The 24,597-nt window shown below is 57.4% G+C and overlaps 2 protein-coding genes and 1 long non-coding RNA gene across 3 annotated transcripts; all 3 read left to right on the top strand.

Annotated features, from left to right (window-relative positions):
• The first annotated feature begins 39 nt into the window (after positions 1-39).
• On the top strand, positions 40-1,330 carry LOC141567150 (uncharacterized). Its single transcript, XR_012489568.2, has 3 exons — positions 40-282; positions 647-795; positions 888-1,330. It is a non-coding gene; the product is annotated as an uncharacterized LOC141567150 (long non-coding RNA).
• Positions 1,331-3,200: 1,870 nt separating this feature from the next.
• On the top strand, positions 3,201-7,761 carry CCDC71 (coiled-coil domain containing 71). Its single transcript, XM_019723875.3, has 2 exons — positions 3,201-4,097; positions 6,081-7,761. The coding sequence occupies exon 2, from the start codon at positions 6,133-6,135 to the stop codon at positions 7,528-7,530; it is 1,398 nt and encodes a 465-aa protein (XP_019579434.1). The 5' UTR covers positions 3,201-4,097; positions 6,081-6,132; the 3' UTR covers positions 7,531-7,761.
• Positions 7,762-7,906: 145 nt separating this feature from the next.
• LOC109443471 (laminin subunit beta-2-like) lies at positions 7,907-24,485 on the top strand. Its single transcript, XM_088798126.1, has 34 exons — positions 7,907-9,152; positions 9,272-9,453; positions 9,639-9,753; positions 9,828-9,901; positions 10,004-10,192; positions 10,265-10,328; positions 11,697-11,896; positions 11,986-12,106; positions 12,184-12,372; positions 12,465-12,644; positions 12,778-12,890; positions 13,467-13,546; positions 13,630-13,786; positions 14,040-14,186; positions 14,344-14,502; positions 14,590-14,711; positions 15,750-15,870; positions 16,360-16,552; positions 16,638-16,781; positions 16,875-17,106; positions 17,185-17,348; positions 17,686-17,925; positions 18,018-18,238; positions 19,182-19,278; positions 19,717-20,098; positions 20,279-20,442; positions 20,621-20,877; positions 21,009-21,173; positions 21,285-21,423; positions 21,821-22,007; positions 22,088-22,229; positions 22,401-22,574; positions 22,777-22,933; positions 23,779-24,485. The coding sequence occupies exons 1-34, from the start codon at positions 9,149-9,151 to the stop codon at positions 23,964-23,966; spliced, it is 5,463 nt and encodes a 1,820-aa protein (XP_088654252.1). The 5' UTR covers positions 7,907-9,148; the 3' UTR covers positions 23,967-24,485.
• The last annotated feature ends 112 nt before the right edge of the window (positions 24,486-24,597 follow it).

The following is a 24,597-nucleotide window of genomic DNA, read 5'->3' on the forward strand; positions in this document are numbered from 1 at the left end:
CCGCCTTAACCCTGCACCTGCCGTGGCTGGAGCAGGGCGCGCCGACCCATAGTCACACGCAAACGGGCAAACAGACAAACGGACATGTGGACACCCGGCCTTCCCAGAATTGAGGGTCCGAACTGGGGCTGGGGGAGAAATGAGGCATCAGTGAGCAGCACATACGTATATGGTGGGGGGCCGTTCTGAGCGGGACCCAGCCTGGGAGCATCGGCGGGGGTTCCGACCAGCAGAACCTGGAGGCTTGAGGGACCAGCGCCCGCCCACTAAGACTGAGCTCTGGTGAGCCTAGACAGGCTTCGTGGCGGGGCCCCGGGAGGCTACTTGGGGCGTGGCCTGGGCCTCTCTGGTGGGAGCAGCCTCTGGGTCGCTCTTCCCCAGGCACAGAGCAGGGCACGGAATATAGGTCTATGGGGTACATTGAAGCTAGCAGACGCTGGAGGAGCAGACAGTGCCAGCGTCAGTACTTGACAGGCCCTTCCACAGGCCTGAGTGGGGGGCCTCCTGGGAGTAGGGTAGCTCTAAGCAGGGGATGAGCTCGAAGAGTCCAAGGCCAGGCAGGGCACTCTGGCCTCACGTTCTGTAAGGCTTGAAGCCTGGGCTATTCTGGGGCTCAAGTCACTTTGTGAGGACTGTCCATCTTCAGGTCCTGGGCTTGCCTCTCGCCAACTCTGGGGTCAGGCCAGAGCAAGTTGGTGTGACAGAGGACTACCCACCTCAGACCCAGACCCTGGCCCATCTTCTGAACACTCAGAGTCCTGGCTAAGTCTGCGAGCTAGCGGCTCATTCATGCAGGTCAGTGGTCACCTAAGAGAAGAGGTGCTGGGGTTGTGCTTGCTACTCTCTTGCCCCTGTTTCATGAACAATGTCTGTCTCACTTTTCCTAGAAGAACACCTGGAGATAAAGATGCCAGTGCATCTGGTTAATGTGGGAGATGAAGCCAGGAAGCACCAGCAGAGGAGTGGCAAGGAGACAAGGGAAGCAACCAACCAAGGGGGTGTCACCAAGCAGGTTACCACTGTGGGCAGCTGGGACCAAATCCTGCTGGGGACTCTGGGAGCCAGTGTAGAACATGGGCCTCATAATATTGTTCTCTCCCAGAGCAAAGGTTGCTGAGGTCCCATCCTCAGATCTCCATCAGTCCTGGGTTGAGACCTGCTTGGGGGCATTAATTGGGGGCCTAGCTCACCTGACCTCTGGCCTGCCCAGAGTGTGGGCAGAGCCTTGACTGTGACCAGAAAGAGTCTTCAGCCCCTTTTAGGGGCTGGCAGTTGGAGTTGGAGGGCCTACATAGAAATGGTGGTGCCAAGGCCAGTTATAGATCATGGCTAGAGGGTTTCCATCCTTCCACTTCACTCTGCCCCAGACTTACTCCTCACTTAGGGCACTGGTACCTTCGTCCTCGGGGTGTTCACACTGCCTTGCAGACCTTCTCACGTTTTCCACTATTCCCTTTCCAAGGCCCCTTTCCTTCTCCTTTCCAGCAATTAAGCACTTAAAAGCATCTTATCCTTAGATACTTCCCAGCACCCCAAGTCCCTCCAGTCTCCTTTCCCCTCCAATCAAACTCGTGAAGCCATCTGCTTTCAGTTTCCACTGCCTTGATATTTGCCAGCTAATGTCTGCTGCCACTGCTCCCCAAAATTCTTCTTGCCAAAATCACCATGGCACACCATATAGCTAAAACTAGGAGTTCCCTGTGGTCTTCGTCTCAACTGAAATTTTGCTGGCATCTTCAAAGTTTCACCCCTTGTGACTTTGGCTTCCTCTTGCTGCTGTCCTGCCTCTCTCTCTTATAGGCCCTGCTTCCTCTCCCTTCCCAGGACGTGGCTCCTCAAGATCTGGCCCTGGCTTTTCTCCTTGGCACACAGACACCCTCCTGGGGTGGTCCCTCCCAGGCCACTGGCCTCACTCACATCTAGATCTCCACCAGATCTCTCTGCTCAGGTGGATATGGGTCTAGAGTCCATCCCGCAGGGCTATAAAAGATACCAAGTGGAGAGCAAGGGCTGGGTCTTAGGAGGACCCTGTGGTCTCTCCCAAACTCATCCCATCTGATCCCAGTTATGCCTATAGGGTCAGCATCCATCAAAGTCTAGGTCAAGGAGACTGCTCTGGTGAATGTTTCCAGAGAGTTCCATCTGGGCCATGCCGGACACTAAAAGGCAGGAGGATCAGCCTCCACTCAGGAAAATAGGTAGTTCATGACCCTTACCTCTTAACCTCTATCACCACCCCTAATGTCTGAAAGGGACACAACCTGGGGATGGAGCTTCCCTTCCCAGTCCTCCACTTTACACTGACCTCTGGGCTGGACATCACCAGAGAGGGGTCCCCTTTCTAGAACACACCTAGGTCCATGAAATCCTTGAAGGCTGGGCTCTGCCTCTTCATGAAAGTGGCTTCTGTTTACACAGCCCTGACCCCACCTATACACAGGAGGCCAACACTGCTGGCTTTGCAGAAGCTGTGGAAGACAACTGGGGCAGAAGATGAGGCTGGATTGGTCCTGAGAGTGAAGAGCTAATCCTCAACCATGGATGAAACAGAGACAGGGAGTGGGAGTGCTAAGGTGGGACTTCCTGGTTGCACCCCCTAAGACTCTGGCCCTTGGGACCCCCACGCTTCCCTTCTCTCTGCCAGGACGAAGGGCTAGAAGCACTGACCCCAGAGGGACAGGAGAGTTTACATTTCCTGTTAAACACTTTGGCTATACTTCAAGGCACTGAGGACCCCACCATCATGCTGAGGCCCTGGGAAGCTCAGGGGCACCAGGGGAGACCTAGGGTAGGGTGGGTGTTTCTCTTTAGGGGTGCCCAGATGCCTCTATATAGGCAGGGAAATGTAGAGCAAGCTGAAGACCCTGGAGTGAGATGGGGAGGGAGGAGGTCTATTAACCAGGTCCCAAGTGAAGCATCCAGCTACCCTCTTGTGACTGTCCATAGGCTTCCACCTGCCCCTAGCTACCAAATTTGGCACCATTGTGTCAAGAGTCACAGAGTTGTGGCAGTTTTTCTGCCTCCTAGCTCAGGCTCTGACTCAAGTGCAAATGACCCCACCATCTCATCCATGAAACCAGGGCTCTCATGCTGCCTCCCAACCTGGATTTGGGGGCCTTGACCAAGAGAGTCCTTTGGTCAGAGCAGTGGAGACCTTTCTAACCTCTCAGACTCCTAGGGTTAATGCTGACCTGTGTCCTTTCACGTGGTGCTTCTTGGGCAGTGGACACTGTAACCACCAGCCCTATGCTGGCCCCAGGGTATAGGTGGAAAGACTGAGGTCTCAGTCTCCTAGGCAAAAGGACAGAGATTCTGGGCAGAGTAAAGACTGGAGGGAGGGCTTCCTGTCCTTGAAGGGGCTTAAGCTGGCCAGGGTCCTCCCACCACACCCATGCACAGGTTCCTGTGCAAGTTCCCTCAGGCCCACACTGGTACGCTGGGACACTCAGATTGGACATGCCCAGCTTTGGGCTTGTGTAGCACATGTGTGCACACCAGCCTTCCATGACACTTCTGGGGGGCTCCATTCACAGGAAGAGAGGAGGGCCTACTGCCCTTAGAGGAGGTACCCCTGCTGCTAAACAAAGAGGCTCCCCTGCTACACTCCCAGGTAGGAGGCACTCCTCTTTTACCCTCTGGTCAGACGCCTGGAACAGAGGCAGGCCTTGTCAGTGGATGCCGGAGGCCTAGAGGGTGGAGGGTGGCTTGGATCTTGCTGCCAGTCCCTCCCAGATGTTGCTGCACTACCAGATCCCTCAGAGAGGGTGCCAGTCGGGCCCCTAATCCAGTCCCCGCTAGGCTCCAATGGAGTCCTGCCTGGGAGTGTGTCTGAGAGCACCTCTACTCATCAGAGTCCAGCACAGGCCCGGAGGGACTTAGAACGGTCCCCGCGGCTACCTCCTCCAGGAAGCCCTCCTTGGTACCCACCTGTCCCGCCCCCAGACTTTGGGGGAAACGGGGTCTCGGGGTCAAAGGTCACGAGGGCGTGCCAGGTCCCGGAAGCGGAAGCGCAGCGCACTTCCGGTGCGCAGCGGGCGGCCATGTTGGAGCAGCGGAGGCGGCGCAGAGGCGCGTCCTGGGTCCCCGCGGCGGCGCCGGTAGGTTGGGGCCGTGGGCCTAGCCGCGCCGTGGAGGGGCTGTCCGCGAGGCGTCAGGGCAGATGGGCCGGGCGGCCGGCCCAGCCGAGACCCCCACCCCACCCCCACCCCCACCCCGTGCCCAGCGACCGCACCCTGGGGCTGCACGACCCGTCGGGCTCGCCCCGCCGCCCAGAGTATCTTGTTGCTTCTGAGACCCCAGCTTCTACTCGCGGCTCGGGCCCCAGGGACGCGGACTCCTATACCGAGGGCTCTGATCTCCCTCCTCCCGGCGTCCGCTTGGAGGAGGCCTCTCCGGTCCCCCATCTTTCATCAACTTCCCTTTCCGCCCCCTAGGGCACGTATGAAGGGAATTCGGGGGCCGGGCTGCAGTCTTTTTTTCCGGAGCTTCTTGGAAAGTCCAGAAGACCCCTCCCAAGAGTCCAAACCATCCTGGGAGGAAGAGCACCCAGTTCACCCCTAATATCTTTGCCTGGTATCTGAACCCCTCCCTGTCCTACAGTTCACAGCCCTGGGAACTACACCCCTTTGAAAAAATAAAAGAACTAAAGCCACATGTAAGGATTGTATTTGGGGAATGGCCTCTGGAGAGGGGAAGTGCCCGAGACACCTGAGGATCCGAGAATGTTTCCAAACAAAGAGCCCCAGGGCACGTCCTCCAGGGGATTGTAAAAACTTTTTCTGCTCCATTAGGGCGGTAGGAAGAAGCTGCACAGACACGCTTTCTGGCCCCAGGGACTTGCCTGATCCCAGCTGATCTTTTAATGCTCCCTTGCAGATGGGGAGCTCCCTCAGGGGGCCCTCAGTACTGGGTTGGGCTTTAGGTATTAGTCATGATTGACAGCCTACAGCTTCTTCAGAGAAGCCTGGGCCAACTTGGGTGTTCCTAGACAGCTCCATCTAGGTTGTACCGAGGTCTGCAGCGCTTCAAGCCCTAGTTCAGACAGATCACATCTCTGCTGTCCACCTTATTAACCGTCCTGCTTGGAGCCTTTGGATCCCTGGGTTAGACTTTGGGCTCTTGGTCTGGCTGCGTTGCAGCCAGGTTGCCTAGTTGCCTAGAGCTGTGTCATTAGTACCTGCTGCTCCTCATCTTTAGTTTCTGTTGAAGGAGAGTCTGGTTGGTCTCCATGACTCCAGTGCTAGGAATTGGACCTCCAAGTGGCCTGTCTGGGAACTCTGAAAGCAGAACTTCTGGTGAGCAGGGAGATTCAGCCCTGGGCACCTGAACAGGAGCAGCTGGAAGAATAGAGAAGGGGTGTGGACATTGGGTGTAAGTCTGGACCCTTTGGCTAGCATTCAAGGAGTATTAAAGGCTTGTGTTGCCCTGCTTTCACCTGTTTTTCCAGCTAGATTCTCCCATCCCTGACCACAGACTCTGGTTACACCAAGGGTGCCTTACTCTTTCTCACTTTGGAGTCATTTCATAAGCTGTTCCCCTTTTTTATTTCCATCTGGTCCTTTCCCATTCACTCATGTCCCAGCTAGGTGTTGCCTCTCCCAGGAATCTTTTCCTGATTCATTGGCAAGCGGAGCTGGCCATTGTGTACTCCCAAGAGCTTAACGATGTCTCTGACTTGCTTTCTGTACAGTGCTCCTTGAGGACAGTCATTCACCTGTGTTCACAGGGTTGATTCTAATACTAGATTTCTGGCCTTAGAAGATAAAGAATTGAATTAAAATGGGCTGGCCAACCCCAAATCTTTCCAGGGACCCAGCAGAAGGTTGGATGGCTCTGATAAGCTTGTGGAATGTATCCTGAAGGCCCTGCCTCTGACCCACATGGGTCCTCTCTCCCCATCCCCCACCCCGCCACCATGGTAGGTCAGGAGAACAGCATTTTGCTTCAAGGAATGGCTTGCTGTGGCCTGGCCCCTCTGCGTCAGTGGATGTTATCATGGAGAGTGCAAGCCCTGATTGACCCATCTACCTACTCCCTATCTTCATGCCATTCTTACTGACTCTTTTCCTCTTGCCTTGGAGGTGCCGAGTGCTGGTTTGCAGATACCCAGGCAGATCTGCAGTGCCTAATGCCATGAGCGTGGTGGTGCACCATGTGGAGGAGAAAGCTGTACACTCTTGGTCACGGATCTCCACGGCAGGGAAGAAGGCCCTGGAGGAGGCGCTGCTTGTCTTTAACCCCATGAGCCAGGATCTCAGTGCCACAGAGGCCCAGCTTGTGGCCTTCCTGCAGGGCCTGCGGGATGATGGCTTCCAGCCTACCATCCTGCGCAGTGGTGATGTCTACGGCTATAGTTCATGCACAGCCAGTCCCCCAAGCCAGACGAAGCTGCAAGCTCGTGCCCCCACCCCATCCACCACATCTCCTCCAGCCAGTGCTCCCCGAACTGCCATGCGGCTGCCTACAGGTCGGACCACACTGCTCCCCGTGGCACTGTCTGGCAGGCTGGCCAAAACGTCCACACCAGCCCTCGCCAAGCATACCACCACCAACCTGCTACTGAGCTCCTTGAAGCAGTCAAGTGCCAGCCGTGCCCGGGGTGCGGCAGTGGGCTTCCCCGCCCACCTGTATCCAGGTGTCTACCCTGCCATGAGGCTCTCTGTTGTCCTTGAGGCCCTGGTTCCACTCAAGACTTCCATGCCCTGCTTGGATGCCAAGCACAAGACACAGTCACTGCAGCTCTCACTTGCGGACTCTCCCCTGAAGCTGCGGAAAGGTCCAAGGAAGGGCCCAGGGGGTCCTCAGTTCAAAGCTCCCAGAAAAGCCACAAGCAAGGGCCCTAAGTGTCTGATTCGCAGAGGCCCCAGGGCTGGACCCAGAGGCCGACAAAGTACTGGGCCTCAGAGCAAGACCTACAAAGCCACTAGGTCTCTCAGTGGCCCGCGGATAAAAGGTGTCTCTGCTTTGGGCACCAACGCAGCCCAGGCCAAGGTGGCTCAAACACAGGCCAAAGCTGCCAAGGCCCGGGCAAAAGCCAAGGCCGCACGGGCCAGAGCCAAGGCCAAGGCAGAGCAGATCAAGGCCAAAGCCAAGGCAATGCAGGCCAGGGCCAAGGCCAAGGCAGTGCGGGCCAAAGCCAGGGCAGTGCGGGCCAAGGCCAAGGAGGCTCGGACCCAGCACAGGGGCCGGGGCAGGCCAAAAGGGTCTGTTCAGGGCCGGACTGCAAGGAGGGGCCAGAAAAGCTCCCCTGGAACTGGGGGACAGAAAAGGAAAAGGACTGAGGAGGCAAAGGATCTTCCTCCCCAGAAGAGAACACGGCTTGGGCCCCGAACCCCTAAGGCTTGGCTAGGGCCTGGAACAGCAAAGCTGCTGAATTTCCGGGCCATCAAAGTGGACAGGTGGTCCTCGGATGATGAGGTGCGACAGCGAGCTCAGCGGATCCTCCGTGTGAACCTGTCCCCTGTCATACAGCTCCAGCCGTTGCTGCCATACTCAGTGATTCCTTCACATAGTAATGTTTGGGGAAACTGAGCCCAACAGTGTGTGTTGTCAATGGCACAGTGTGCAATGCCCATGGACTCCACGACTCTGAGGACTGGGTGCCTCTCTACGGCCCTGGCAGCCACCAGCCTCCTTTCAAAGACTGGAGGACGTGGGGTAGGGTGGACGGGCGGGAGGGGTGTTATGGCGCAAGGCACTGTGACTTGTTACTCTTCAAGTTGTATGTCCACTGTTCCATCTATCATGTTTTATACCTTTCCACCTTCCAGTCTCCCTGCCCACCTTCCATGGGTGTGTGTGTGCGCGCGTCTGCAGGAAGTCAGCTTGAGCATAGAGGAACAGTAGCCCCAGCAAGAGGGCTGCCAGAGGGTCCTGGTAGCTGGGAGCAGGTCATCAGTGTGAGTGATGGGTTGGTGTGAAGGGGCAGCTTCCAGGCCCCTCTGGAGTTGCTGGCCTCTGGGTATGTGAGAGGTAGCCCCTGAGTGTAGGGACAGAGCCACTCAGATGGGACACCTCCCCTTGGGGCTGCCCTGGTTTGTTACCCAGATAGGCCCCATGCAGGAGGACAATAGGTGGCTGTGCAGGGAACCTTGCACCCTAAACGTTTTTAGGCCAGGGAAGGGGGTTTTGTACTGCTCCCCAGAGGCCGTGCAGACAGCCTGGCCTTTGCCAGCCTGCTCTGGCTGAAACCCTAAGGGTTTGCCTGGGCTTGTCAGGGCCAGGGCCAGCCCTCAAATGGCTGACATGCCTCTGCCTCTCCCCTCTGCTCCTTCCAGGAGAGTGACTAACCTCAACTTCCCCAGTTTGCCGCAGGGGGTTTGGGTTTGAGTCGGGGGCCAGAGCTCTGGGTTGTAGGGCCACAGAGTCTTCTCTGACCAAGGGATTTTCTCCTTGGATGGGTGGGGTGCTGTGGTATCTGAGCCAGGTGAGTGTCCAGACTGCCTCCATCAGCAGTGCTTTCTGCCTGGGTTCCATGTGCTCTGTCTATTCCCAGGTCCAGCCTCATCATGCCTCCCGACGGACCTGTATGTTTCAGACTTTATCAGCTCTTCCTGCCTTAGAGAGGGGGCTGGGCTTTAAGCCCTGAACAAAACTTGTTCCCTGCCCATCTGCCAGTCCTTTGCTGGCTGCCCAGCCTGAAAAGCAGTGGCTGGGGCTGGCAGGGAGGGGGATACATTCCCCAGAGGCTCCTGGAGAGACACAGCCTTTCAGTGCTGGGGGTGGGAACCTCATTTGAATGAGAATAAGATCTTTTCTGTGTCTGTGGGTTAGTCTGAACCCTGGCCCCACTAGCCCCAGCTGCCTTGGATGGCGGACCTGCAAAGAAGCTCTGCTTCTGCTCGTTTCTTGGTGGCCCTCCCCACCCCTATCTGGTGGCTGTTACTAATCTTTCCCCTGGGTTCAGCCTCCATTGGTTTCCCTTGCTCCCAGCTGCATGGTGGCCCCACAACCTGCATGCGCCTTATCTCTGCTTTCGTCAACCATGTAAGTATGGGGAATGAGCTGAGGGCCACACAGCTCTGCAAGGGCAGCCCAGCGTGGGGCCCACTGCCTCCTCTCTCTCAGGCCTGATTCCAGCTCCCACCGCTCAGGACCCCCAGCTGGGTTAGGCCCCTTCCTTTCGGTCCTACTGCTGCTGCCACCACCAATGGGTGAGAGATTGGCTCTTTCCCTGAGAGCGGTCCAGAGGGGAAAGAAATTTCCAGGGCTCCCTGTGGGGTGGGGTGGGGGAGTACCCCTCGGATCTCAACTCAGGCCCTGCTCCTCCCAGTCCAGGCTCCCAGAACAATTACCCAGGAGGTGCCAGACATGCTTCCCCCTCCCGGCTGCTCAAGCAGCATCTGCTACCCCCCCACTGGCAACCTGATTGTTGGCCGTGGCCAGAGCCTTCGAACCTCATCGACCTGTGGACTCCAAGGCCCTGAGCCCTACTGCGTTGTCAGTCACCTACAGGTGGGAGGAGGCTGAGGGCTCTGGACATGGTATCTTAGTTTTCCTGGGAGGTTCTGCCCTGTGGGATTTCAGGTCATTGCTGGGGACTAGAGGGAGAGGACTGTGCTGTGACGTTTTGGAGCGGGGGGTGGGGGGGACTGACCATGTACCTCCTGCCTGATCTATCTCCTTGGGCACTCCCCCAGGACTCTGAGAAGTGCTTCTTTTGTGACTCTCGGGGAAGGGGAGGCCATGGCATTGAGAATGTGATCTCCCGGAGTGGTCCTGATGGCAACAAGACGTGGTGGCAAGCAGAGAGCGGTGAGGGTGTTGTCATGCTTATATGTGGGGTCTGAGGTCAGGGCCTGGTCACTGACCAGGCCTTGTGCTTACAGGTGTTGAGAACGTTACCATCCAGCTAGACCTAGAGGGTGCCTTCTACTTCACCCATCTCATCATGACTTTCAAGGTGACCCAGTGCCCCACATAAAGGTTTGCTCTGTGCCTCCTAACCTGATGGCTACCAGTGATGCTTGCCCCTGGTGACCCAAGGACCCTCTCCTGTCCCCAGACATTCCGCCCAGCAGCACTGCTCCTTGAGCGCTCAGTGGACCATGGCCACTCCTGGCACGTATACCGATACTTTGCCCACAACTGCTCAGGCCTCTTTCCAGGGATCCCTCCTGCCCCTGGCCACAGTGTTAATGACCTCGTCTGTGACCAGCGTTACTCGGACATGGAGCCTTCCACTGAGGGCGAGGTTAGGCCCAGAGGAGGGGGGGGTTGGGCCGTGGGGTGAAGCCAGAGGCTCAGGCTTGCTTCTTCCTCTCAGGTAGTTTTCAAAGCCCTGGACCCAGCCATTCTGGTGGAGAACCCGAACAACCCCAAGATTCAGGGTAATCATCCCACAGCCAATCCTGTACTCCCTGTGTGTCAGGAGAGTCAGATGCTGCGGGGAGGTGAAGCCCTGCCTGGGTGTGTGTACCGGTGGGGCAGGGTGGTAGGCAAGCCAGCTCAGTCCCCCAGCTCTGCCCCATCATGGTCCTCTATTGTGGTCCCTGGTATGGCCCCCATTTCTGTCCCATCATTGTTCCCCATACCTGTGCCCAGTGCATAGGGACTGTCATGAATAGCAGTTTCCATCTCTGCCCCATCATTGAACTCCTTTGTGAGGCCCTGTTGTGGTCCCCATCACTGCTCTCCATGCCAGCCCCCGACACTGTCCCCCATATCTCTGCTCCTATCACTGTACCTCAATTCACTCCTTTGTGAGCCTCCATCACTGCGCGGAGTCTTGGTCCCCCCCTGTCATTACCCTCCCACTTGATGGATTATCCTGGCCTTAGTTAGTGCCCTGCATCCCGGCAGCTACCTCTAGGTGGCGCCGAGGTGTCTCTGGGTGTGACCTCTTGTAAAGCCGAGTCTTTGTTCAAGGACAGAGATTCAACATAATCCAACAGGGCAGCCCCGAGCCCGGCCAGGATGATGAATGTCCACAGCAGGAGGACAGACCCCAAAGTAGCTTTTTCTCTACGTTCTCCACCCTCCTTGACTGGTGATTACCAAGTGCTCACCCTGAGCTCCACACTAGGTCTCCAAGCAACTGGCGCTTGTTCCTTTGATCAGGAGAAAGGGGAGACCTGATAAGGGAGAGATACAGAAAATAGACTTGGCCTGGTAACTGACTTAAGTGTGAAGCAGAAAGAGGAGCTGTGGACCCATCTATCCATGTGTACATTTAACGAGTGCCCATCGAGTCCCACTGTGTGCCAGGCACCTGAGCACTGCTCAGTGGGGAACAGATAGACAAGGTTCCTGTCTTCTTGGAGCCGACATCAAAATGAGACAGTTGACAAATAAGCAAACAAGCTAATACCTTATGTGGTTTGGATGATAGGCTGATTTCTAGTTTGGGTGATGAGCTGGGGAATGCAATCCTTTACAGCACTGGGGAAGCAGGTTTCAAATATCTAGAGAGGCCAGAACGGGGTGTCCAGGAAGTAGTGGGATGTGTAGGTCGCAGCTCAGGAGAGACATCAGGGCCGGAGCAGCGCAGAGGCGGAATTATCACCATTAGGCTGTGATCATCCTAAAATGTTCTGTCCAGGGATCAGTGGGAGTCTGACAGCAGGGGGTGGGAGGAGGTGGCTGCAATGACGCAGAGGGGAGAGGGGAGGGACCTCCCACCCCCGATTCCTTCCCCTCCATCCCTGCCATGGAGGAATGACGACCAACGCACATGAGGTCCCACAATCTGTCTCTAGAGTTCCTCCGTGTGACTAACCTCCGTGTGAACTTTTCCAAGCTGCACACACTGGGTGACAGGCCCCCGGGGGGCCTCACGGGACACCCCTTCTACTACTACGCCCTCTATGAGCTCGTGGCCCAAGGCAGCTGCCTGTGCCATGGCCATGCCTCTGAGTGCAGGCCCGTACCTGGGGCACCAGCCAATGTGGAAGGCATGGTGAGCCCCACGGGAAGGGCTTCCTGTGGCTGGTGGGGTGGGCAAACTGGGGAACTGGGGCAGACTTGTCGTGTCCTCCTTCCTGCCAGGTGCATGGCCTTTGTGTCTGCCGCCACCACACAGCTGGTACCCACTGTGAGCTCTGCCAAGACCTGTACCAGGATCACCCATGGCACGCAGCAGAGCCTGGGCACTCCCACGCCTGCCAGGGTAGGTGCCCTACTCTGTCAGGCCATACGTGCCGTGGGTCAGCTCACTCCATATCCACCTTCCTTGTTCTTCCCCAGAATGTGAGTGCCATGGGCATGCCCGCAGTTGTCACTTTGACATGGCCCTTTATCTGGCATCTGGCAATGTGAGTGGAGGCGTGTGTGACGCATGTCAGCATAACACAGCTGGGAGCCACTGTGAGCTCTGCCAGCTCTTCTTCCACCGAGATCCACGGGAAGATCCCCGTTCCCTTCACTCCTGCAAACGTGAGCCCTGCGATCCCAACCCTGACCCCGCCTATCCTTCCACTCCACGGTGACGTCTGACCTAACTGTCCTCACTCTGACCCCTGATCCAGCCTGTGACTGTGACCCTATGGGTACCCTGGAAGGTGGTTTATGTGATACACACACAGATGAGACCCGTGGCCTCCTCTCTGGGCAGTGTCGCTGCAAAGTAAACGTCTGGGGCCAGCGCTGTGACTCCTGCCGGCCCAATCACTATGGTCTGAGCGTTACCCAGTCAGAGGGCTGCCAGCGTGAGTAACCCTGAGAGTGGACCCCCACCCCTATGTCCTCCTTGCTCTGCCCCCAATCACTGCCCTGATAACACATGCGCCCCCCCTACCCCTGCAGCAGTCCCATGAGCACCCTGAGAGCCTTGTGCCTTAGCCTGCAGGTGCGACCCCCGGGGCCGGGTCCCTGGCACTCAGGCCTGTGATCCCTCCAGCGGTGCCTGTCATTGCAAACGCTTTGTTTCTGGACGGGACTGCAGCCGTTGTCTGGTGAGCCTTGACCGACCTACTGATTTGACCTTGATCTTGGGTCCTGAGCTTCTAGAAGCTGACAGGTATAAGGCTATAATCAGTGTGATTGTAAAGTGGGCCTGGCACATGAGGTGGTGCCGCTTCCTGACCTGGTCACCAGGTCAGTGGCACCTTGGCCAGCTGACCCAGCATATGCCCTCAGGTGGGAGCTTTGGAAACAGAAGGAAAAGCAATGAAACGAGATCCAGCAGTATTATATACTGGGTTGAAAGGTGTTTCACAGCCAACGTGTTTGAAGGAAGACTTAGTCCAAGGAACAACACCATCCCCTTCTTGCCGTCCCTCAAACATTACAAATCCTTCGTTTAACTTTTGTTTTAACCCTGGCAGTGTCCTCTTCTTGCCGCTTACCTCCCGTCCATGAAGCAATGCAGGCGTTACACCAGGGTCTCCTCTGCCCTCTCCGCCTCAGGCAGAGGAGCATTCAAACCCTGTACCCAGCCCCTTTCCTGCAACAGGCAGTCCCAGGCCCCTGACCCTCCTCTTCCTGTCCAGCTCTTCCTGTCCTTCCTCCACCCCCCTGCTCTCTTACAGCCCGAGTTCTGGGGTCTGAGCAGTGACTCTCTAGGCTGCCGGCCCTGTGACTGTGACTTTGGGGGTGCCTACAGCAACAGGTACAAGGCAGGGCCTGGGGGTAGGGCAAGTGGCAAAAACTGGGTGTTGATTCTGTCCTCTTCCTGTCCCCATGCTCACTCAGGTGTTCTGCAGGGGAGGGCCTCTGTCTGTGCCGCCCCCATCTTCATGGCCGCCGCTGCAATGAACTCCAATCTGGGCACTTCTGTGCTGCCCTTGACCAGGCCACTGCTGAAGCGGAGCTTGGCCAGGGCCTCCAGCCAGCTGACCCCCAGCTGCCTGTACGTGTCCAGGAGGGTCAGGGGTGGGAGGAAATCAAGGCTCAGCCCTTGGAGCTCAGGGGAAGGAGGGAGTGTCCAAAGAGAGCTAGTTGGAAGAAGAGTCTGGGCAGGGTTAGAAGGTGAGGAAGTCCAGGTGGGGGGTGTCAGCATGGTCAGAGGTTTGGTGTCTTAGGCAGAGCCCATATTCCCAAGACAGTGTAGGAGAGGATAGGGCCAGAACGTTGGAGGACACTGATATCCCACTTGCCCCCAGGGAGGCCCCTGGCCTGCTCCTCCCAACTGTACACAAGCCCCAGGGACCTCCCCTGGTTGGCTCTGGCCCCGACTTCGGAGACAGCGTGACCCTCGATGTGCCCTCTACCCTGCTAGACGGGCCCGTTACAGCCACCAGCTGCCCAAGGTGAGGAGGCTACAGAGTGGGCTAGGGTCCCTGGTTCTAGGGTCTTAGTAGGGACTGGGCCCAAGCCCTGGGGGTCTTGAGGGAAGGGAACCTAAGTGTTGAGAGGATCCTCGGTCCTGGAGTGGTCTGAGCCTGGGAGTCTGTGTCTCGCATCCAGGTCCCAGAAGAGCCCGTGCCCCTGCATCCAGGAGCTGGCTCTGCACTGTGGACTGGCTGGGACTTTGCACGTGTGGTTGATGGAGCTGGCCTCTCTCTGCTGGCTCCCACAGTGCCTCATGCCCTGGAATATGACATTGTCTTACGCTATGAGACCCAGGTCAGTGGCATGAGTGCCAGGCAGGTGGATGGGTGGTACTGGGTGGTGGGTAGGGGCATTTCTGTGACTGCTGACCCTTGACCCTAGGCACCTGAAGACTGGCAGGCATTAGTCAGGGTCCGTGCCCAGTCACTGCCCAGCAGCGCTCGCTGTGCCCATCTGCTGCCCTCAGAGCAGCTGTTCCAGGCGACCTTGACCCATGCACACAGGTAGGCAGGACCCTATGACTCCCAGTACCAAGACCCTATTATGTTGCCAATACATTTGAAACAACACCCAGTAGAAACAACATGGAAAATTCCCAGTATGGAATACTGTGTTTCCCCGAAAATAAGACCTAGCTGGACCATCAGCTCTAATGCGTCTTTTGGAGCAAATCTTATATAAGACCCGGTATTATATTATATTATTATATTATATTATATTAATTTATTATATCATACCCAGTCTTATAGTAAAGTAAGACTGGTCTTATATTAAAATAAGGGGCCAGCCAGGTGGCTCAGGTGGTTGGAGCGCTGTGCTCCTAAGGCCAAGGTTGCCGGTTCGAATCCCATGAGGGCCAGTGAGCTGCACCCTCTACAGCTAAGATTGTGAACAATGGCTCTCCCTGGAGCTGGGCTGCCGTGTGCTGCTGTGTGCTGCTGTGTGCTGCTGTGTGCTGCCGTGTGCTACCGTGTGCTGCTGTGTGCTGCCGTGTGCTGCTGTGGGCTGCTGTGTGATGCCAGGAAAGGCTGGTGGCCAGTGTTAGTGGCCGGCAACCAGCCTGAGCACTGACGATGGGCGACTGACTGCCTCAGCCGGGGGGGGGGCGGGGGGGGGCAAGGAGCACAAGGCTCATAATACCAGCATGGACCAGAGAGCTGTGTCCTACACAACTAGACTGAGACACAATTGCTTGAACCGGAGTTTGGGGCGGGGGGGGGGGGGGAGGTGAAAGAAGGGGAAAAAAGAAAAAAAAAGAAAAAGACTGGGTCTTATATTAATTTTTGCTCCAAAAGACGCATTAGAGTTGATGGTCTGGCTAGGTCTTATTCTTGGGGAAACACAGTATCATCACGTCAAAGAACAATTGAAACAGGGACTTAATTTAAAATGGAGCAGGATTTAAGAAACTGGTCATTTTCTATGTGCTCATATGGTGAAATGTTGGATCCAATAATTGCATAACGGAAATGGGGCACCCTGGGACCACATGATTATGACCTCCTTACCCCACCCTTCCTCCTCTCCCCTACTCCCTGTAGAGCTGTGGTTCTATCCAGGCCTTTCTGCTTTGAACCGGGAACACGCTACTCCATGACCCTGCGGCTATGGCGGACCAAAGCTGTGCACAGGCCTGAGGCGAGCACCATCCTTCTGGATTCGGTGAGATCCTAGGGGCTCCACCCCACATTGGGGGTAGAATAAATCATAGCAGGCCATTGCAGGCTGGGAAACGGGGGTCTCAGGCGTCTGGAGTTGTACCAAGAGGACTGAGGCAAGTGGGAGGAGGAGCCAGATGAGAAAAGCACATGCCAGAGAGGAGGTGAGAATAGACAGGGACCTTACAGGATGCTGTGGGCTAGGAGAGGGGCTTAGCCTTTATCCTGGGGCAGTGGGGAACTGTGGAAAGGACTTGAGCAGGGAAGAGACATGGGAAGAATAGATTGTTAGGAGGAGGCTGCTGCAATGAGACAAGTGGCATGGCCTGGACTAGACTGGGGGCATTGGAGAGGAGGGAGAAACAGACTCAAAAGAAAAATAAGAAAAAGGCTGGGAGAGGTTGTGAGGGCCTATGCAAGAAGGGTAATAGGTGTTCGTGAGTGGGGCTTGGCTCGTTGCCCCCCTGCCTGCCACCCTCCACCCTCCTACCAGATTGTGCTCCTGCCACGAGTGAAGGAGTTGCCTGGGCTGAGATCCATGGACCCCGGGGCCACAGGGCGCTTGCAGGAGCTGCACAAAGCGGGCTGCCTGGATGCAGCGAGGACGGGCCTCTCTAGCACCATGGCTGAGGCCTGTGCCCGCCTTGTCTGCAGCATCTCGGCTCTGCTCCACGGGGGTGGCCTCCGTGAGTGTGTGCCCCTGGGGGCTGCAGGATAGGGGTTACAGGAGGCACCATGAGGCTTGTCTGATCTTCTCCTTTTTCCTGCTAGCCTGTGAGTGCCACCCCCAGGGTTCACTGAGCACTGAGTGTGCCCTGCTGGGTGGGAAGTGCCCCTGCCGTCCTAACATCATTGGTCGTACCTGTGACCACTGCATGCCTGGAACATATGGCTTCGGTCCCACTGGCTGCAGTGGTGAGCCTTCAGGGTCAGTGGGTGTGGGTATGGGGTCTGGGACCAGCCATATCCTTTCTCTGCATGGCTTGATCACCCTATCATTCCCCACAGAGTGCCACTGCCACTCCAAGGGTGCCACCAGTGCCATCTGTAACCCTATGAGTGGGCAGTGCACATGCCGGGCAGGCCTTGCTGGTCGCCGCTGTGATCGCTGCCTCCCTGGCCGATGGGGTTTCCCACACTGCCAGCCCTGTGCCTGTAATGGGCATGCAGAGTTGTGCCACCCACTTACAGGCATCTGCCAGGCCTGCCATGGAGCCACAATAGGCCGGCACTGTGAGAGGTGAGCCCTGCCACTGGAAGGGTTGGGTGGGAATTAGAATGAGTGGGCCAGGCTCCATTCCATGTGCTCCTGCCCCAGGTGCTTGGACGGCTACTACGGAGACCCCACCCTGGGCTCAGGCCAGCAATGCCGGCCCTGCCTCTGTCCTGGTCACCCTGGCTCTGGCTTCTATCACGGGACTTCCTGCCATGTGGACAGTGCAAGTGGACGTGTCCTGTGCCTCTGTGCACCTGGCTATGCAGGTGAGGCATGGTTGGCAGTGGCAAACCTACGGACCTGCTCTCTTGTTTATAATCCACTCAGGTCCACGAGGCGAATCTTTGCCAGTGCCATCTGTATGTTGAGCTGCAGGTTGGGTACCTCTCCTCAAGGGATTCCCATTAGGGGGAGGGAGGATCAAATGTGAGGAATTACAGGCATGGAATTTGGAAGCCAGGAAGATGGGCCATAACATAGCTATTGTGTTCTCTGCCCTCCTGGCTAGACCTTAGACTTTCTGGCTGGGTTTCAGGGACCCATTGCCCCCAGAGTTCCAGAAAGACGCTTGAGACAATCTACATATACCCCAATCCTCTCCAGGCCCCCGCTGTGACCGCTGTTCCTCTGGCTACTTTGGGCGCCCTTGGCCAGGAGGAGACCCCAGAAGGAGTCCATGCCGACCCTGCCAGTGCAACAACAATATTGATCCCCATGATCCTGCTGCCTGCGACCCCCACAGCGGGCACTGCCAGCGCTGTCTACACCATAGCCATGGCCCTGGCTGTGCCCACTGCAGGCCTGGCTTCCATGGCAGTGCCTTGCGCCCAGGGGGCTGCCGGCGTGAGTGTGTGTGGGTGGGGTGGGTGGGGACATCCCAGGTGGGTGGGTAGGTTCTTGTTCCTCTGTTGCTGCCAAGCCCTTCCTATTCCTAGGCTGCAGCTGTGACCCCCGCGGCACTGTTCCTGCTAGGTGCCCATCTAGGGCTGAAGCCTGCTTCTGCAACCAGGTCAGCGGGCAGTGCCCCTGCCGCCCCCACACACTGGGGCGGGACTGTAGCCGCTGTGCCCCCCTCTTCTGGAACCTGGGAGGGCCCCGGGGCTGTGAGCCCTGCAGCTGCCATGCCCAACACACTTTGCAGCTGGTGTGTCACCCGGTGAGTGAGCTCATGTTGCACATAGCACGTGGCGGTGTCCAGGTGTGAGTGAATGGGTGTGTGCCTATGACAGGTTGTAACTCATGGCTGGTGTGAGTATTCACATGACCACCAGCACTGGTGTATGTGTGGCTGCAAGCAGCTCTGTGAATCTCTGTTCTTGTGTGACATTAACTGAGCTAGTGGCGGGGCCTGGGGAGAGCAGACAGGAGCCTGCATGTGCCCTAACCCATGCGTTAGTGTATAGGTGAACCCCCGTGTGTAGGTCATGGCTGATCCCCGTGATCCTGCTGCCTGCGACCCCCCACAGCGGGTACTGCCAGCGCTGTCTACACCACAGCCATGGCCCTGGCTGTGCCCACTGCAGGCCTGGCTTCCAAGGCAGTGCCTTGCGCCCAGGGGACTGCCGGTGTGGGTGTGTGGAATGGGCATGGCGGTGGGGGTTGAGGGGTGCTGGGAAGGAGACTGAGGAGACACAGGCAGAGGGTTAGGATGGAGAGCTGGTACAGGAGAGAGGGATGGCCACGGGAAGCGAATGTTTCCAGGAGAGTGGTGGGCCACTGAATGAGATGAGGCATGACGTGTTCTTGCATCCTTGGTGAGGAGAGGGTAAGAGCTGGGGTGACGGAGGCATGGGAGTGAGTGTATGGAGACTGGGGTGTTCAAGAGGTGCAAAGGACCGCAGGTCAGAAGTTGAGAACCCAGAGAGTCTATGGGAGGCAAGGCTGGCAAAGTGGGGAGGTGGGGCTGGTCAAGGGGGTCAGGCGAGAGGAAGCAGGAAGCAGCCAAGTGCAGGTGTGGATGTGCCAGTAGCCGGAGCAGGGCTCAGAGGGGAAGACGGTGTGCTCGGCGAGCATGTGCTGCCTCTGAGCCCCCGTATCTTCTCCGTCTCCCAGAGGAGCCTTTTTGTTCCTGCTGACGGGTCTGCATGCTTTTCTCTCAGGTCACGGGTCAGTGTCCCTGCCGGGCAGGATTTGGGGGCCGCACATGCTCCAGGTGTCAGGATGGGTACTGGGGTGACCCGGAGCAGGAGTGCAGAGGTGAGGGGGCATGCACGTGAACCACCACCATGGGCAAGGCTGCCGTGAAGGGGCCACTGGGTGTGGAGCAGCAGGGGAGCGTGGGGTTTTCCTGAGGGAGAGTATAGCATGCTGATCACTGTTTGCTCCAAAACTTCAAGAAAGACTTGTGAAAACAGCTGTAGGGAAACAGTGTTGGCAAAACCGGGTGGAGTATGCCTGCAGAGGACACATTTGTGGCTCTTTCCTGACCCCACCTGCCAGTCCTTGACCCTAGTTGACCCCTGACTGGGCTATAGAGCCTCTGCATCCCTGTGCTGTTTTCCTGCCCAAAGGCTGCCATGCAGTATGGCCTCTCTGGCCAGGGTAGATGCCAGGGCCCATGGCAGATCTGAGCAGTGGCTTAGGCAAGGGCAAGTGCTCCCTTCTTCCTGCCCTGACCCTGTCTCTCCCCCACAGCCTGTGCCTGCGACCCACAGGGCTCCATCTCGCCCAGCTGTGACCCATACACAGGTGCCTGCCTCTGCAGAGAGGGCATCTCAGGGCCGAGGTGCCAGGCATGTGCCCGTGGCTCCAGAGGTGGCTTCCCACACTGCACGTCCTGCCCAACCTGTTTCACCTCCTGGGACCAACATCTGGCTCTACTCCAGCTGCAGCTGGAAGCGATGGCCCTAGAGGTGGCTGCCCTATGCCAGGGGCTGCCTGGCTGGAGTGCTAGGGTCCGAGGCGGACACCTGCAGGCCCTGGAGGGGGTACTCCACCAGGCACAGGCGCTCCTGGAATCGCCTTCACCCACTGTGGGCACCCTGCAGCAACTTACCGAGTGGATAGCTGGACTCAGGCAAGGGGTCTGGGGTCAGTAGGGAGGAGGTCTCCAGCCAGCTTCCCAGAATGAGGGATTCAGAGGGTCACAGGTTGGCCTGTCAGAGTCCTGGGTGTGGGAGTCAGGTGGGTTTTGTTGAGTGAGGACTCATGGAGGAGAGGACATCTCCAGCCATGCTGTTGCTCCCTCTTCCCACAGGAGGGAAATGACTACTCTGGCCCAGACACTGGGGGCCACAGGACAGGTTGTGGCAGAAAGAGAGCTGCGGGTTAGGGGGCAATGTGAACGTCTGGAAGAATTATCCCGGGAGCTAGCCTGTGTCAAGGGCTTGGCTTGGCCCAGGAGGGCCACCAGAATCCAAGGTGAGGCCATATGGACGTGTGGGTGGGCAGCAGGAGAGGGCAGGGGCTAGGTTGGGTCAGGAGGAGGGGATCAGGTGCCCTTGCTTACATACCTGGGGGACCCAGGAGGTTGATTGGCCCTGCCTCAGCCAGTGGAGCCCTAAGCCACCCCTCTGTCTATCCCTCCCATCTTCTGCAGATGCTGAGGCCCAGGTCTCTTCAGCTGCCCTGCTTTCCCAGGAGGCCATGCTTGGAGCCCAGACAGTGGCCACACTTGGAGGACCAGACAGCATCCTGGGACAGGCCCGAGAGGCCCGGCGGTGGACGGAGCAGCTGCTACGGGGGACAGCCCAGCCTATAGGGACAGCTGTGTGGGAGTTGAAGCTGAAGGGGCTGGTCAACAGGGTCCAGATGCTGCACCCACAGCTTCTGGGACTCCTAGTCAAAGCTGGAGTGGTGGGTGGAGATATGGATCACTGTGGGGGTTTTGCCAAGGCGAGGATTCTCTCCTAGGAGTAACCTGGGTGGAGGGCAAAAGGCAAAGGGAATCTGAAATGTGCATTCTGGATCCCCTATCTTGTTTGCAGGAATGTAGGGGTCAGGGACCTGGGCTGGCCTGTGTTCCTCTACCCTGTGGTGTTCCCTCTTGCTCTGGGACGCTGCCCACTGCCCAGTGGGCTCTGGTTGCCTCCCGTAACTCCTCCTATAGCCTGGACATAGCAATCACAGCCTTGGAGCAGCGTCAGCAACTGGTACAAAACCATGGTGGCCACGGATGGGAGCTTTGGGGGGAGTCACAGGGGACCATGGCTTAGCCATGGGATTGCTGGAGACACATTCCATATCTGAACCCCGCCCACCAGCTGCAGCAAATCCAGGCCACAGCAAGCTCCACGGGAATCCAGGCTCAGGAGATCTGGCATCGTGCCAGGGGGCCCTGGGGCGTGGCCACCAGGGCCCCTGTGCAGGCAACTGTGCATGTCATCCAGCGTTTTCTCTTGGGTACATGTCTGCTTGTTGTGTGTCCACATCTGAGGGCAGGGGCAGGCAGGTATCCAGGTCACTGCTATGACACTCCTTCCAGAATAAGGAATACACTGAAGGGCTGACCAGGGGTCAGATGGCAGCATTAGTGCGCTGGTAAATGTTTCACAACTGGCTGGGGCTCAGAGGGAACTGATTAGTGTTTGTCAATTTCTATGATATAAGTAATCCCACCATGGCTGATGAGTCTCCCTACCATTTAACATCTGATTCACAAAATTTCTGAAAATGTAACAATTGTCTCTTGTAAGCTTCCAGCACACCATGCATTTGTGTCAGAGGCAGGGTCAGTGAGAAAGAAGTTAGGGTCAGGGGTCAGAGTTCACATCCAAGATTCCTACGCTGGTCCCCACAGATGAAGGTGCAGATGCTAAGAGTGTGGAGCTGGTGGCATGGCGTGCGCTGGCAGTGCCCCTTCCCCAGGGTGGGGCAGCAGGCATTGCCCTTCTGCTGGATCAGATTCAGGGTGCCTTCCCTGCACCAGACGGAGGCCGGGAGCTTCCCAGAGCTGAAAGTGTCCTCCGTCAGGCACAGGAGACCAGGTGAAGGGCCAGAAGGCTGGAGGCAGAAGTCAGAGGGTGGGGAGGAAAGGGATGCCCGCCTGATCATCTGTGCCCTTCAGGGAGGGTATAGCCTGGGCCCATGACCAAGCGCTGGATGTTCAGGGTGTGCTGGCTGAGGCGGGAACTCACGCAAGAGCTGCAGAGGAAGGTCTCCAGGTGGTGAAACAGACACTCGGAGGCCTGGAGGCCAGTGTACAGGAGGTGATTCCCCCTTGGACCCCTCAGCTCCCTCGTATCGTACCTCTTGTTCAGTTGCTGCTGTGGCCCCATTCTCCCCCTGAGGTCCGTGACCCGCTGTGATCCCATGATGCTGCCATGTAGACACTCTACTTAGTTGCTGACCTCCCTGTGATCCTCTGACCTTTGCCTCAGGTGGAAGGGCGCCTAGCCCAGGTGACACTGGCAGTAGATGTGACCCCAGTCCTGGGGCTTCTGTCCAGTGCAGCTGTAGCTCTCAGGACTCGCCTGGCATTGAGTCAGCGACAGGTCCAGGAGGCAGAGGAGCGTGCAGCACAGGCCATGGGCTTGGCTGGGGGCCTGGGCAAGGTGAGATGGGAACAGTAGACATTGGGCTCTCAGGGACCCTTCTGGAACAGGGTGAAGTGGGGTTAAGGTGGGGACTGGGCTATACTGGGCTGAGGCAGGGTCTCCATTCTAAGACCCCCTGCCCCCCAGGAACCTTAGGCAACGATGTGTTTGGGACAGTAGGGTCTAGGTGGGGTAGGTTTCAGGTGCAGTCCTTCTCTAGGAGATGCAGGTGGCCCGGATAGGTGTGGCGGAGTTGCAGGAGGGCACATACAGCCTGATGGCTACGGTGCAGGACGCTGAAAAGAGAGTACAGCAAACGCGAGCTGAGGCCCAAGAGCTGCTGAAGTGGGTGCAGAACAGCTGGAGCCGCCTGGAGGGTGTGTGGCTGGGCCATGGTGGGGTGGGGACCAGGTGGGGCAGGGTCACAACAGGGATGGTATGGGAGGGTCAGGGCTAGGTCCAGGTCAAGTCCAGAGTTGTGTAGGGATCAGGGCTGGGGTCAAAGTTCAGAATAGGAGGTCAAATGTAGATTAGGGTTAGAGTTCATTTAGGGATGGGGTCTGAGTCAGGGTCATGACAGATATGAGGACCAGGGTCAGAGCTCAGAGCCTGGCTCAGATGACTGATCCCTAGGGTTGGAGCGCCGCCTGGTGCAGAATGAGCAAGCACTGGGCAAGAAGGTGGCCACCCTGTGGGCCCTGGAGCAGCGGGCAGCAGAGCTGCTTGAGCACATGCAGCTGTGGGCCACCGCATATGCCACTTGCTGACTGCTGTCTATGGACGCCAAAAAGGGATTGTGGGACTACCTGGGTGACTCAAAGTGACCCCAGAGTGACCCAGGAATCGCCTGACCTTGAGGGACCACAGACCCGATTGAGTGCCCACTGACCCTGAGTGACCGCCATGTTACCCCATGGTGTCCTTCAGTGACCCTCGACCCTGAGAAACTAGATAGATCATGTAAAACTCTGAGGCCATCTGGTGACCCTGACCCTGCAAGTTCCTTATCTCGGAGTGATGTAAAATTCTGAGTCACCTGTAGTATCCCTGAGACCCCCAGGTTGACTACATGACCCCCAGGGTGACTGGGGTCCCCTACTGCAGATAACGGGTAACTCCCAGAGACACTGCAAGTTCAGCAGATTGACCCCCTGCCCAGACTCTCCTTGTGAAGCCAGGTGATTCCCCTAAAGAACCCCAGGCTTCTCCCCTGGGTCCACAGCTCCGGGTACTCTGCACCGGGCCCCACAGAGCCAGCCCGACCTAGCCCTACAGATCTTCCAAGTCGAGGTCCCAGCCGCCCTCCCAGGGGCCTGGGTGGGGCAAGCGATCGCCGGCAGCCCGCATTCCAAGCCTGGGCTTCAGCGCTTCCGGCAGGCCAGAAAGTCCGGAGCGGATAACGAGCTATAAGATCTGGATCCACTCACTGCTTCTCCTGTTGGTCTGTTGTTGGCAATGCAGCACCCAATTTCTTACCGGGCGACTGAGACAGAACCTCTTGTGCCTACTCACTGTAATGACTAAGGGAGGCGGAGACCCCTGGGGCCATGCCTCGGGCAGGGGATGGCCTTTCTCTATCTCTCTCCCTAACCCCATCTTGTCTTGTCCCTTGAGTGGGGCGTCCTAAAGCTTTCCAAATCTCTGAATAGAGGTGCTTGACGCCCAGTGTGGGTCCTCCCATTCCCTGCTGATGCTGGATCCCTGGGACTGAATACCTATTTGCTCGTAACTTCCACAGCACCCACGACCCTGGGGACAAAGATTAGCTTTCATGGGCTGTTTGAGGTCTCAAAGAGCAGACTCCTCACTTTTGCTCATGCCATAGCACACTTGGTGTGTCCCTTGACTTGTGGCCTAAAGCCCCAAACCCCTACCTTCCCCTTGCTCTGCAGGGGTCTGGGCATGGGGGCACAATAAAGATTTGCAGGAAAGCTGGTCTGGGTCTGGTTTCTAGAATGAGGGTCTTTTTGGAGGGGGAGCGCTACATGATGTTGCACTCCTGCCAGTGATCCGCTCCACGCTTTCCTTCCTGCCATGCTTC

The sequence above is a fragment of the Rhinolophus sinicus genome, chromosome 5, assembly GCF_057876585.1.
Source record: "Rhinolophus sinicus isolate RSI-liver-muscle chromosome 5, RSI-T2T, whole genome shotgun sequence".
Classification (NCBI taxonomy): domain Eukaryota; kingdom Metazoa; phylum Chordata; class Mammalia; order Chiroptera; family Rhinolophidae; genus Rhinolophus; species Rhinolophus sinicus.

Coding starts and splice junctions, on each gene's coding strand:
- CCDC71 (XM_019723875.3), top strand. CDS start 6,133: ATGAGCGTGGTGGTGCACCATGTGGAGGAGAAAGCTGTACACTCTTGG.
- LOC109443471 (XM_088798126.1), top strand. Junction 9,454..9,638: donor GCGTTGTCAGTCACCTACAG/GTGGGAGGAGGC, acceptor GCACTCCCCCAG/GACTCTGAGAAGTGCTTCTT. Junction 17,926..18,017: donor GCGCCCAGGGGGCTGCCGGC/GTGAGTGTGTGT, acceptor TCCTATTCCTAG/GCTGCAGCTGTGACCCCCGC.